This window comes from Gadus chalcogrammus, chromosome 15 (genome assembly GCF_026213295.1).
Source record: "Gadus chalcogrammus isolate NIFS_2021 chromosome 15, NIFS_Gcha_1.0, whole genome shotgun sequence".
Lineage (NCBI taxonomy): Eukaryota > Metazoa > Chordata > Actinopteri > Gadiformes > Gadidae > Gadus > Gadus chalcogrammus.
The window spans coordinates 9,677,873-9,689,976 of record NC_079426.1 but is presented as its reverse complement, the minus strand read 5'-3'; the positions used below and the strand labels follow the sequence as shown (position 1 = coordinate 9,689,976).

Here is a 12,104-nt window from a genome sequence, read left to right as displayed (position 1 = left end):
GACAACAGTTTTTCGTTAGTTTGTCATTTCTTGTCCCAGGTTGCCATGTTATCGGTCCCTCTGGTCAAACCTGATAAATAGCTCAAAACAGATTGTGTGCAGTAATCCGTCTCACGCTATATACAGCAGGGACAAGTGTGAGCTATACTCAAAAAAATAAAAAAGTTATTTGACATACATCTGCGCCCACAGGAATAAGGCGATTTACTATCCAAAACAATGGTAAGATTTTTATTTTGCGTTCAATATATTATGATACATTTATGTCTTGTTAAGTCAAACTGTCTTGGAATCACATTGATTAAGTCCAGTTAAACAGGTCTTCACAACAAAAGACACATTGCCCACCGGCGTATTACATCAACAGTATGGTACGCTCTGGTGTATCTAGGGCTTATCTGAGTGAACATCTTAACCCTGTTGATGAAGAAGCTGCACTCGTGGGTACTTGCAGCACATTGGTGAATGCTGGAGCTAAGCATGTGCTTGAAAGAGCTGCCAAGAGGGGGCGTAAGGGAAAACCACTGCACATCATGAGCGTCTGGGCCTGACACTGGGTACTACCGTACTTCCCTAGATGGGGAAAGGAGAAGGAGCGAGTTACCACCAATAGGAACAGGTGAGCAACCAGTAGAGCCAAAAGAGGCGGGGCTAGATGTAAAATCACTGACTCAGGAATAACCTGCACGTGAGTGGACAGAAAAAAGGACAGGGGTTGAAAGGGGGTTCAGGAATGGAGGGGGTCTAGGTTTGATGGACCCATTTTTTATATTATATATAAAAAATATATTTTTTATTAATTTTTTATTTTATTTAGTTTTTAGTTTTTTTTTCATATCGTACAATATAATTATGTCATGTTATCAATGCCCCATATGCTGTTACTCTGTATGCCAAAATGTTATTTTATTATGTTTCATTTTTTATATTATATAACCTTGCAACATAAAACATAAACAACGCTCAAAATAAATATTCCTGGGACATAACGTAATCCCTTATGTAACCTGTAATGTGTTTTGTATTATCGGACTCCCACTACAGTGACATTGTGGACAAGAAGACCAAGTGCGCCACAAAATGCTTGCTCACAGCTCCTTTGCTGAGTGGGAAGGAGCTCATTGTTGTGGTGATGGCCCTCAACAAGCCAGGAGCAAAGTAAGTTCAATTTGGCCAGAGGAACTTTCCGTCCCTCTGTTTTGATGAATTATTTTAATCATGTGCAAAAGTGAGCCCATAAAGAAATTATTTGTATTTAGTTGGAGGAAGGTTTAGCAGTAGAGATGACATAACTAAACAGAAAGAGATCATGCAACAGTAACAGTGTGTTGACAGTTTGGTCCTCGTCTTCCTGTCTCTGACCCATATGTTGTCTCGATAACCAACTCATAATCCCTTAAGACAAGGGGAAGGCCAAGGAGGCAATTTTCTTTGTTGATTTTCCCAAACTTGATGAGGCTATTATGCAGTCAATTGATGCAATTCCATTTCTTTCTGTTGTTGGTTTTTTGGCATAAACCATTCTTGTGTATGCCATGATTGGCTGCTTACATGTGAGACATTGAGAAGCTGGGTAAACCGCCAAACAATGACAGAGTTGGCTACAGCCGTTGTTGCTGGTCCTGTGTATCTCGCCTGATGGAGCATGACATTAACACTGCGCATGGTTAGAGGTTTCACACTGGGGCCACACCCATGCCTGCAACCTATACACTCGTGGTAGCCTATTGTAAAGCGCTTTTGATAAATAATTGCACATATTCATTCATTGGGGAGTGGGAATGGAAATGCTTTTGGTGCCACTCTTTAAAATGGGAAATTATATCGCTGACTAGGTAAAGAAAATCACTTCATAAGTCACTCACGTTATTTTATCAAATGGATTATTTATTTATTTTTTCCAAATCCTTATGTTTGTAGTATTTTCATAACACTAAATGTTTATCTGCATGAAAAATAAACCCATTAAGGGAGGCACATGTAAGGCCTAGGATATTTTTGAAATGCAAACTCAGATTTATCTTATGAACCTTGCAATATAAATATTACAAAAGATTATGTCAACTTTGGTCACATGGTTTTATATCACATTATGATTAAATACAGCATCTACAAGAGATCAATCACAACTAAAACGCTAAATAAAAATGACCTTTAAATAAAACAATGCCCTCTGGAGGCTAAATTGTTAATTCATACCTACGTTCATAGAGGACGACTCAAATAGCATTACATTGGCAGGAACATACGCTTATATGTTGCTATTTGTTTAAGAAGAGTCTTGTTTGGCATAAGTATATTAAAATAAAGCATTAGGCCTTACACTTAAGCCTATTTATAAACAGACAAGATGATATGCCTAATACAGTAACGAAAAACGGCATTGATGCTTCAGAAATCGAACAGGCTAGATAACAGATAACATCAGAGTTGTTTTTTTCAGTAACTGTTGATAACGTTAGGGAGAGTAGTGAACAGTGCGTGCTCTATGCTCGCGATGAATTATGGAATTTATCGCATTTGGACACGTCTCATCCCTGCGTGGGTCGACAATCACTTCCACTGTTCTTCCCAGACTCCCAACCACACGTTTTTTTCTTCTTTTTTGGAATTTCAGTCATTCCTTTCAAGTGTCCATTCTCTCCATGTCTTTCTTTTTCTCAAAAAAAAAGAAGAAGAAAAGATGATCCATGTCGTAAGCAAACAACGTTTCAACACATTCAATACAACACAATTGCAGAAATGATATTACTGGGACGGTCTGTGGCCATAGAAGGCGTTGAAGAGAGGACAGCCTATACTATCTCCGGGGAAACACATTCGCACCAGCAAGGCTCACAGAGGAAGAGGGTGAATCTCTCGGTGTTGTTTTGTTGTTGTTGCCATGGCAGCGACGGGCTATTGGACAGTGTGAAATCGATGTGTATGCAGTGAATCAGGGTTCACATGAAAGAGGAGCCGTGGTAAAGAGGCTGCCGGCAGCCCATCTGGGTCCAAGGGATAGGAAAGGGTTTAATTGTGGCCGGACAAAGTAATACGTCGGCCCCAGAGTGGCTTTCATTCCATCACTCTATTAAAAAGGTCGGCTTGCAGCCTTGCAATCACATTTGCAACCACAATCGCATCTATAACAACCAAACTAGAACTAAGTGGTTCATTTAAAACTAAAAGCCGGCCCCCAATTGCAAACCAAACCACAGATTTTGAATCAATATGACGGATATAGCGTCTGATTCGGCCTATTATAACTAAATCATGATAATAATCATTACCATAATAATATTTTGATTATTAAAAACATTATTATTGTTAATAATTTTCAAATCTGTTATATTATCATTATTGTTATCGTCATCATTATCACAAAGATATAAAGCCTTATTTGTCTTATTTGTTGTTTATTTACCTTACCTACACCTGACGCTCGCGCATACACAACAAGAAAAGGCAGGTTCTGCGCAATAGCAACACATTTGCTGGCTCACTAAAGGGTTCCTCACTTCCCAGCTGATTCACCAGTAAAACCATGACATCCATGTTAGGCGGATTGTACCAGGAACACGACCATCGCTTCGTTTCGGCATAGGCGTGGTTTTGGATGGAGGCGCTCCCGATCTGGTCCCCTGTCGTGACTCGCACCTGCCCCTACACCGATTTGGTCCCAGTGCCAGACTGGACATCTTCTGAAGGCTGTGGGCATTTAAAACGCCTTTTAATCGTGTTATACCTTCTCCAGAGGGGCTGCCTTTGAGTGGTATATTTGAGAATAATAACATCAGCAGAAAACAGGACAAGGGACGCATCGGATGGAAGTGTAGCGGAGGACAGTCAGGCAGACGATACTTGCCGTTTTTAACAACAAGGACGGCGTTTGGTGAAAAGAAAAAAGAAAAAAAAGGTGTCGACTGGCCCTCTTTTGGAGAAGTGGGGGACAACAAGGGCGAGGGTGTGTGTGTTTGTGGCGTTTTACATGTGTGTAGGATTACTCGACGCGCAGCACGTCTCTGCCCAGGCAAAGGAGGATTCACCGTCGCAAGGATGAAACGCGAGAGCCAGGAGACCCCCAAGACCCATCTGGTGTGGCTGGTGGTCGCGGGGCTTTTACTCGCGGCGGAGGGCAAGCGCGCCCGCCAGCCCCGCTGCCCCTCGACGTGTACGTGCACCAAAGACAACGCGCTGTGCGAGAGCGCGGGTTTGATCCCTCGCAGCTTTCCCCCAGATGTCATTTCATTGTAAGTGTCAATATATGATCATATTTTTTGCTTTGTGTCAACCGTGCGTTCATTATTTTTTTTGCTGTGTGCTTGTAAGTGGAAAGATTTTTTTTGGACTAAATGCAGTATAGGCTACTCTACAACTATACCAACCGCGATGTGTCCAGTTTTGTATACGAGTTCAGCACCGGGCAATACTATGATGTTAAAAAAAGATAAGGTTTCTTTGTCATTTTGCTTCCCAACAGATCGTTCGTGAAGTCTGCGTTCACGGAGATCCCCAAAGAGAGCTTCATCCACACGCCTGCTCTGCATCTGCTGTGAGAGCCCTTCGCCTGTGTTTCTGTCTTTGTTTCGCGGTGAAGGTCCCCTGCGATGTGTCCATCGCCATGTTTAACTGGACAGAGACGTTTCCTGCTCCCCCTCTCCTTCGATTAATCCGAGAAATGCTGGTATCACTTCCCCCGTCACGCTCGTCACATTGACGATGCGATGTCATGTGTAGTATGTTATGAGAGCGTATTAATAGGCTGTAGTCCAACCGGTGTTTTCTGGCTGAGGTAGCTGTCAGTTATAGTAGGATGGTAAACAAAGCGTGGTTGTCCCAGTGATAGGAATCCCTTCATGAATAGGATCCCCATTCTCTCTCTCTCTCTCTCTCTCTCTCTCCGGGAGGAGCTTTGGTATTTACCTTGGGATTTTAAATCACACAGTCTGACAATGTCGTATTTCAGTTGGGCTGTTTCTTGTTCTAAAATATTTTATATTGTTTTGGTTGATCTTTAAAAAAAATTAAAAAAAATAACTTGTAAGTTTCAATTGCAGGTTAATATACAGTTGGCATGACATCATCTGATAAAAAAAGAAAGAATTGTGAGATAAATAACTTCCTTCCATGCTCTTGTATCTTAAGTCTTTTCACAGCCAATACTTTTGACTCCATCAATGAAGATGCTTTTCTGGGCCTTCCTCATCTGGAGTATCTGTGAGTAGTCAAATTATTGTTCATACATATTATTCATTACTATTTCAAAATGATACGCTTCAGGAGCTTAAAGTGTCTTTTTGGTAACACATCTGCCCTGTGTTTTCTACAGATTCATTGAAACCAACCACATCAAGTCTATATCACCTAATGCTTTCCGCGGGCTGAAAACATTAGTGCATCTGTGAGTATAGACCTATTAACAACTCATTATACCTATACATATTAATATAGCGATATATACAATAAGTACATTTGTCAGAAGAAAAATAAACAATAAATCGCTGTCTGTAAAGTAAGGATGTTCATTGAGTGCCAAGATAGCTAGGATAAGACGCTAAGTACTAATTTTAAGTGCCAAACCAAATTGAACAGTGTTGCAAAATTCCTTATTCATGTGGTGTAACTATGAGAATAGGAGTATAATAGTCTACTCTCATTTTATTTGAAGGAGCTGAGCTATTGACCATGACTGGGGTACATGTGTTTTTTAAGTGTGTGGTCCACATTTTCTTACTGGCACACAGGTATTTCTATTTTAATAGCCAACCCAGCTGTATTTAATGCTCTCAAGTAGAGCGGATCACACCCAGAACTGACTAACAATTACACATATTCTACATCAAAGTGTAAGTGTATGCTCACTAAAACGAATGCCATTATACTTAGTCATCTGTACTGTAAAATAAGAAGTGTACACCTTTTCAGTGTGAAAGTGTTGCACAACTTAAGGCCTCCCTTGATATTTACTTAATTACGGACACAGCATGTAAAAAAACAAAAAACACTTGTAATTAGCGAATGCCTGCCAGTCTCCTAGGTAGCAGTCTGAACTGTTAGCCCTGCAACACGTAGCCTTGTTTTACTGCCACAAACATAACATGTGTAGACACTCTGCCCTGCATTCGGGAACCACGAACTATAGATCCAGTTTAAATTTTCTGTCACATCTGTGTACATGGGCACACAATATAATATAGTACAAGTGGTTATAATATATGAGATATGATTTGATGAAATAACGTGGTGATTTGACCTGAAAATATTTTATACCAGTTGATACTTGGAATTTCAGTATCATATGATATTAACTATTATGTAATATGCTATGATGCGAGATGCTATATCATTATATGATATAAGATAATAGATTCCCATGTTAATAATTTCAGACATGATATGAGAGGATAGGTATGAAACAATATGAGACAATTGTGAAACAACATGCTATTTCCTTTCTCTTACAGGAGTCTTGCCTACAACAACCTGGAGACTCTGCCCAAAGACATGTTTCAGGGTCTCGAGGCTCTAACCAAAGTGTAAGTACGCATGACTTCAAGCTATGCTTCTCCACCATTGAGAAGTTTCACATTCACGATACAGTGGAGGAGCTTTGGTAATGCTGTGTTAGCTAGCGTCTTGATACCCTGACCTCATCATTCAAGAGAAGCCCAGATTGGTCAGAAATGAGCAGGGGAGCGGTCTAAAATTCAAACGTACAGCCAACCAGAACAGATATAGGTAGAATAGAACATTTCTACTCACTGACAGCTGACAGATGTCCATGGCATTTCGAATGAAATAATTGCCCTGAACTATGACCTACAGCGCCTTTGAGAACAAAGCCTGACCACTGCCTTTGCGGCTTCTGCCAAATAGCTTCAAAAAGCTGCATCTGAAATACAAATCATTACAAAGCACCAAAGAAAAGAGCTCTATGGCCAGCAAATCTCTCTGTACAGGGGGGCTAAATATAGACCATCTCTCAGTACTCCTCTGCAGTCAAGTCTTGAATAATGTGTGGGCAGGGACTACATTTAGCCTTATTAATATTGCATTGGGTACCGTGGAAGACAGATGGGGCGGGGTCGATGGCCTGCTGCGGGAGGGTCTGTTTCTCCTGTTCCCTCGTCTCCCCTGAGTATAGCTTGACCAATTACCACCGGCCAACACACCAACAGCCCACTGTGTTAGGACTCAGTATTAGATCTGGGAATGCCATTAGTGCCCAATCACCAGAGCACCAGACTGCCCTTCACTCAGTGACTGCAATGAGGATGGACATTATGAAGCCTTTTGTGGTTGTTTTGCTTTTGATTTGATGCTTGGATTTGAATAACATCGATTATTCGTTTATTTATTTGGAATCATTCAACCATTTGTAACCAGAGACAGAGCTTAATTCACTGACTGCAGATCTCCAAATGAAACCCCCACCATAACAACAACAACAGATAAATACATTTTTGTTCTTTAATTTGGACTATTCTTTGGTCTATTCCCTATAAATAATTGAATATTTACTTCGTATCCATGCTATCGTAAAGGTTCAAACGTTTCCACTGACTTGCATTAGCGCAACATTATCAAATACATGTTGATTTACAAGGTGTCCCCTCCCCTCCTGACCCCCAGAGACCTGCGAGGGAACCAGTTCATCTGTGACTGTAAGCTCAAGTGGCTGGTGGAGTGGATGGTCCACACCAACGCCACTGTGGACCAGATCTACTGCAAGGGCCCCGAGTCCCTCCTGGACAAGAAGATCAACGACCTGTCTCCCCAGTCCTTCGACTGCATCACCACAGGTGAGCTACCCCAGGAGGCCTGACAGGTCAGCAGTGTGCCAGAGGTATCCTTTTCTTTTACTCTTTAGCCATTTAGCAGACGATTTGATCCAAATTGACTGAGTAAAGTTCAGGAGTAAATGTCATTCAGGAGAAGGTTGGGGCCGAGTTCCCTAATCACTAATACAATAGTAGAATTGTTACATGTATAGGCAAGATCTGTCGCTGAGCGCATTTATTTATCCATCTTTCATGGAATTCGAAAACACAATGTTGATTGAGCCTATATCGCCCACTCATGAAAGCCCTTGCATTTGCAGCATTATGAATGTGAAGAAGTGGGTGTTGGGGGTGAACTGGTGGGTGAAGTGTTGGTCCTGTGAAAAGGCAAACAGTTTATAAGATAGTTTGTTCGATTTCTCTCCAGAATTTGCCACCTACCAGTCTCTCAAGTTTGAGTCCCTGTCGGTGGAGTCCTTCTCCTTCGGGAGCGATGAGTATGTGGTGTTCGCCCAACCGTTCATTGGGAAATGCAGCTTTCTGGAGTGGGATCACGTGGAGATGGTCTTCCGGAACTTCGATGAAATCGACAGTAAGTCACTGGGTCACCATGACAACATGGACGAAGGAAATAAGCAGTTTTTGATGTGGTGTGGTTTGATGTGGTGTGGTTGAGAGCCTCACTTTTGTTACCACCTAGGGGTAACGGCCACGACATCAAATTGTCCATTACTACCTCAGCGTCTTACAGTAAATTGAAAAATAGATGTATTAATAACAAAATAACACGATTTAAAGACACACACACACACGACACTGCGGAGATGGAAGTGGAAACTGGTCCCTTCTCTCTGGCCTTGATATGCCAGCTGCAACCTGCCCAAGCAATCATCACAACACAAACAATTAACCAACATAACCAATTAACCAATTAACTCCCACAACAACAAAAACATCAGGAAACCAAACAACATTAAACACACATTAAAAAACAATCCAATAAACCCCCACACACACAACCATGGGTGGTAACGCATGAAGAGATTCTCACCCAATGATGAACACCCCTCTCTCTCTCCGCCCCCCCGCCCTGTTTAGGCACGTCCACCGTAGTGTGCAAGCCCCTGATCATCGGCGACCAGATGTTCATCATCGTGGCGCAGCTGTTCGGCGGCTCGCACATCTACATGCGCGACGTGTCGGCCAACAAGTTCATCAAGATCCAGGACATCGACATCCTGAAGATCCGCAAGCCCAACGACGTGGAGACCTTCCGCGTGGACGGCGAGTCCTTCTTCGTCATCGCCGACAGCTCCAAGGCGGGCTCCACCACCGTGTACAAGTGGAACGGCAACGGCTTCTACTCGCAACACTCCCTGCACGAGTGGTACCGCGACACGGACGTCGAGTACTTGGAGATCTCCTCCAAGCCCCACCTCATCCTGTCCAGCAGCTCGCAGCGGCCCGTCATCTACCAGTGGAACAAGGGCAGCAAGGAGTTCGAGCGGCGCAGCGACATCCCCGAGATGGAGGACGTGTACGCCGTCAAGCACTTCCAGGTGAAGACGGAGCTCTACCTGTGCCTGACGCGCTTCATCGGGGACTCCAAGGTGATGCGGTGGGACGGCGCCCTGTTCCGCGAGCTGCAGACGATGCCCTCCCGGGGGTCCATGGTGTTCCAGCCCTTCACGGTGGGCAGCTGGCAGTACGCCATCCTGGGCAGCGACTACTCCTTCACCCGGGTGTACCGCTGGGACGCCAAGAAAGGCCAGTTCGTCCACTTCCAGGAGCTGCACATCCAGGCGCCGCGCGCCTTCTCGCCTATCTCCATAGACAACCGGCAGTTCCTGCTGGCGTCCAGCTTCAAGGGCAAGACGCAGATCTACGAGCACCTGGTCATAGACCTGAGCACCTGATGAGGATCTGCCATCCCCTGCCCCCCCCCCCCCCCCCCCCAAGTTGGTGGAGCGAGCGGTTGTTGTACTGTTGGAAGCTGGATGTTTGTAGATTGTGTTAATAGAGGTGTCAGTGGTGGGAGAAAGGTATTATCGGTTGAATCCTAACTTGAGAACGACAAGCATTACTCTCCTCGAGGCCTGCTGTATATTCTACTTTTCATGTTAATATCAACGCACAGCTATAGTGATACGTGAATGCTTGTTTCTCAAGTTAGGATTTGATAGTTTTTTTTCCAAGCGTATACACATGACCACGGACACACATAAGCCATCTTTATCAACACAACGCTCGAAATGTCCAGTTTTGTTTATCCATTGTATCTGGCTTTGTTCAGATTTTTTTGTTGTTGTACATCAGATTTTGTGTTTAACCATTCACGTGACTTAACACTCTTTATACAATTGCATATTTCTCAAGGGAAGATTAAAATAGTACTTTTTAATAAACCGCCACGTTAGATAAAACCAAGAAAACTATCTGCCAAAATGAATTGTTTACATTTTTATGTCTTTCTTTGTGTGCGATACATGGTTTATAAATGAAACTTTTGTAAGCGTTCAGAGGGACCAAGGCAGTTTGATAAATGCTTGTTAGGGAAAAAGGGAAATTCTTTTAATATTATGTTTATAGTTTGGAAAATGACAGCAATCTTCTGTAAGGACTTAAGTAAAATATCCTTGCATATTATTGTAAAATGTTTGTACGACATTTAAAGTATTGAAAACGTTCATATCAACACTGTGTTTTTCATAACATATATTTAAAGGAACTTTTTGAATGTGTTTTAAAATATTTTCACATGACTTTGAAAGCCGAATGAGGAACGGGACAAAATGATAATATTACATGTATGAAGTTGTGCCATCTTTAAAATCACAAGTAATTGACTAACACCATACTAATGGAGTGAATAAAATCTCTATCATCACACTTTATCTGGCTACATCTCTTCTTTGCTGCAGCTAGCGTCACATAGCATGCAATGCTAATGTGTAAAAGAGCAATTTGAGGTCATGTGGCAGGTGCTTATATCCATTAACTGCAATTAACAGTTAATTTATACAGGCAAAGGGTTGGGGCATCTTGCTCAAATCTTACAGGCTAGGGTGTGGATATTGGGCATCGAACCCAGAACTTCCTGGGAACCTTTCAATGTCACAATCACACAACAATGCATGTCTGGTTTAAGGAAGGAACAATAAAATATATGAGGTATTGAATACAAACAAATAAAATCCTTTTTATTTTCTGCAACAAAGTGCACGCCTCAAACTCTACAAAGCAGCACATTACAATGTAATGGAATAAATATAACCAAATATGCTTAAAAAAAAGAAATAAAAAAATATTAAACAAGCATGGGGAATTTCAAAAGGAAAGTAAAATGAAAATAAAAAGGAGCTGCATTGGAACACTGGTGCAGCGACTGAATTAGGCTCTTAGAAGAGAGAGCGAGTGAGAGAAAGAGAGAGAGAGTCTTCTTTCCTTTCCCAATCCATTATGATGATTGATTATTTAGCATCGGCATGCCTTTGGACCTGTTGACCTCCTCGGTCTCTCTCTCGCGCTCTGCCTCTGAAGAATATTAATTCAAATCCTGCTTTAAAAAGGAAATTTACCGACCGACATGAAAGAAAAGTGATGTGCGCACTCTCATGTCCAATATAGAATTACTCCTGGAAAAGTTGTGCAACTGCAGCAGGCTTTCTTCATGTCACCCAACCGGCTGCCGAGAGGAAAAACAAGAAGAGGAGAGGAAAGAAGAAAGAGAAGGGAAGAAGAAAATAAAAACGATAAAGTTAACCCATGTTCAGTGTGAGCTGAAAACAGGGCTGGCCTCTATGTTGGCGGGACAGTGTTGTGTTTTCCTTAAGCGGACAAAATGGGAGCAACTGAACAGTTAAGAGAAAAAAATAAAAGGCAAGAGGGAGTGAGAACGAACACGTCCCACAGTACTCCATAAAATAATTTAGTGCTGTTTTAAACCAAAAAGTAAAACACTATGCTTCTTCTTTCGTACGCGATGACCCGTAGAAAGAGGAAATTAAAAATCTCACCGAGCAGAAAGGATAAAATGTTCTAAAAGGTACATCAATTATAGCAGGACAGAACTCAAATGTCAAGAAAACGAAGAAGAGAAAAATAAAGACACAGTATTGACGATAAATCCTGTACAGAACTCAAAACCAATATATAATACAGTACCTGCAGGTGTAACGCATACAGTACATTTCTTAATCCTTGTTAACTTTTTTTTTTTAACATAGTTTTTATTAAGGGTTCCCAGCCTGATCTATATACGGATTTAACACGGGTGGAAAAGCGGCTATTTAGTTTAGTTGAGCTTTCAGTCATTTTAAATGGTTATTCAGCGAGGGGGAC

At 42.0% G+C, this 12,104-nt stretch overlaps 1 protein-coding gene across 1 annotated transcript; it reads left to right on the top strand.

The window, feature by feature from the left end:
• Positions 1-3,547: 3,547 nt before the first annotated feature.
• On the top strand, positions 3,548-10,653 carry LOC130404857 (leucine-rich glioma-inactivated protein 1-like). Its single transcript, XM_056609796.1, has 8 exons — positions 3,548-4,232; positions 4,463-4,534; positions 5,128-5,199; positions 5,312-5,383; positions 6,447-6,518; positions 7,615-7,784; positions 8,191-8,355; positions 8,862-10,653. The coding sequence occupies exons 1-8, from the start codon at positions 4,039-4,041 to the stop codon at positions 9,677-9,679; spliced, it is 1,635 nt and encodes a 544-aa protein (XP_056465771.1). The 5' UTR covers positions 3,548-4,038; the 3' UTR covers positions 9,680-10,653.
• The last annotated feature ends 1,451 nt before the right edge of the window (positions 10,654-12,104 follow it).

Excerpts from the sequence above, each read along its gene's own strand:
- LOC130404857 (XM_056609796.1), top strand. The coding sequence starts at position 4,039 with ATGAAACGCGAGAGCCAGGAGACCCCCAAGACCCATCTGGTGTGGCTG. Across the intron at positions 4,535-5,127 it reads ACGCCTGCTCTGCATCTGCT|TCTTTTCACAGCCAATACTT; the intron begins GTGAGAGCCCTT and ends TTGTATCTTAAG. Across the intron at positions 8,356-8,861 it reads GAACTTCGATGAAATCGACA|GCACGTCCACCGTAGTGTGC; the intron begins GTAAGTCACTGG and ends CGCCCTGTTTAG.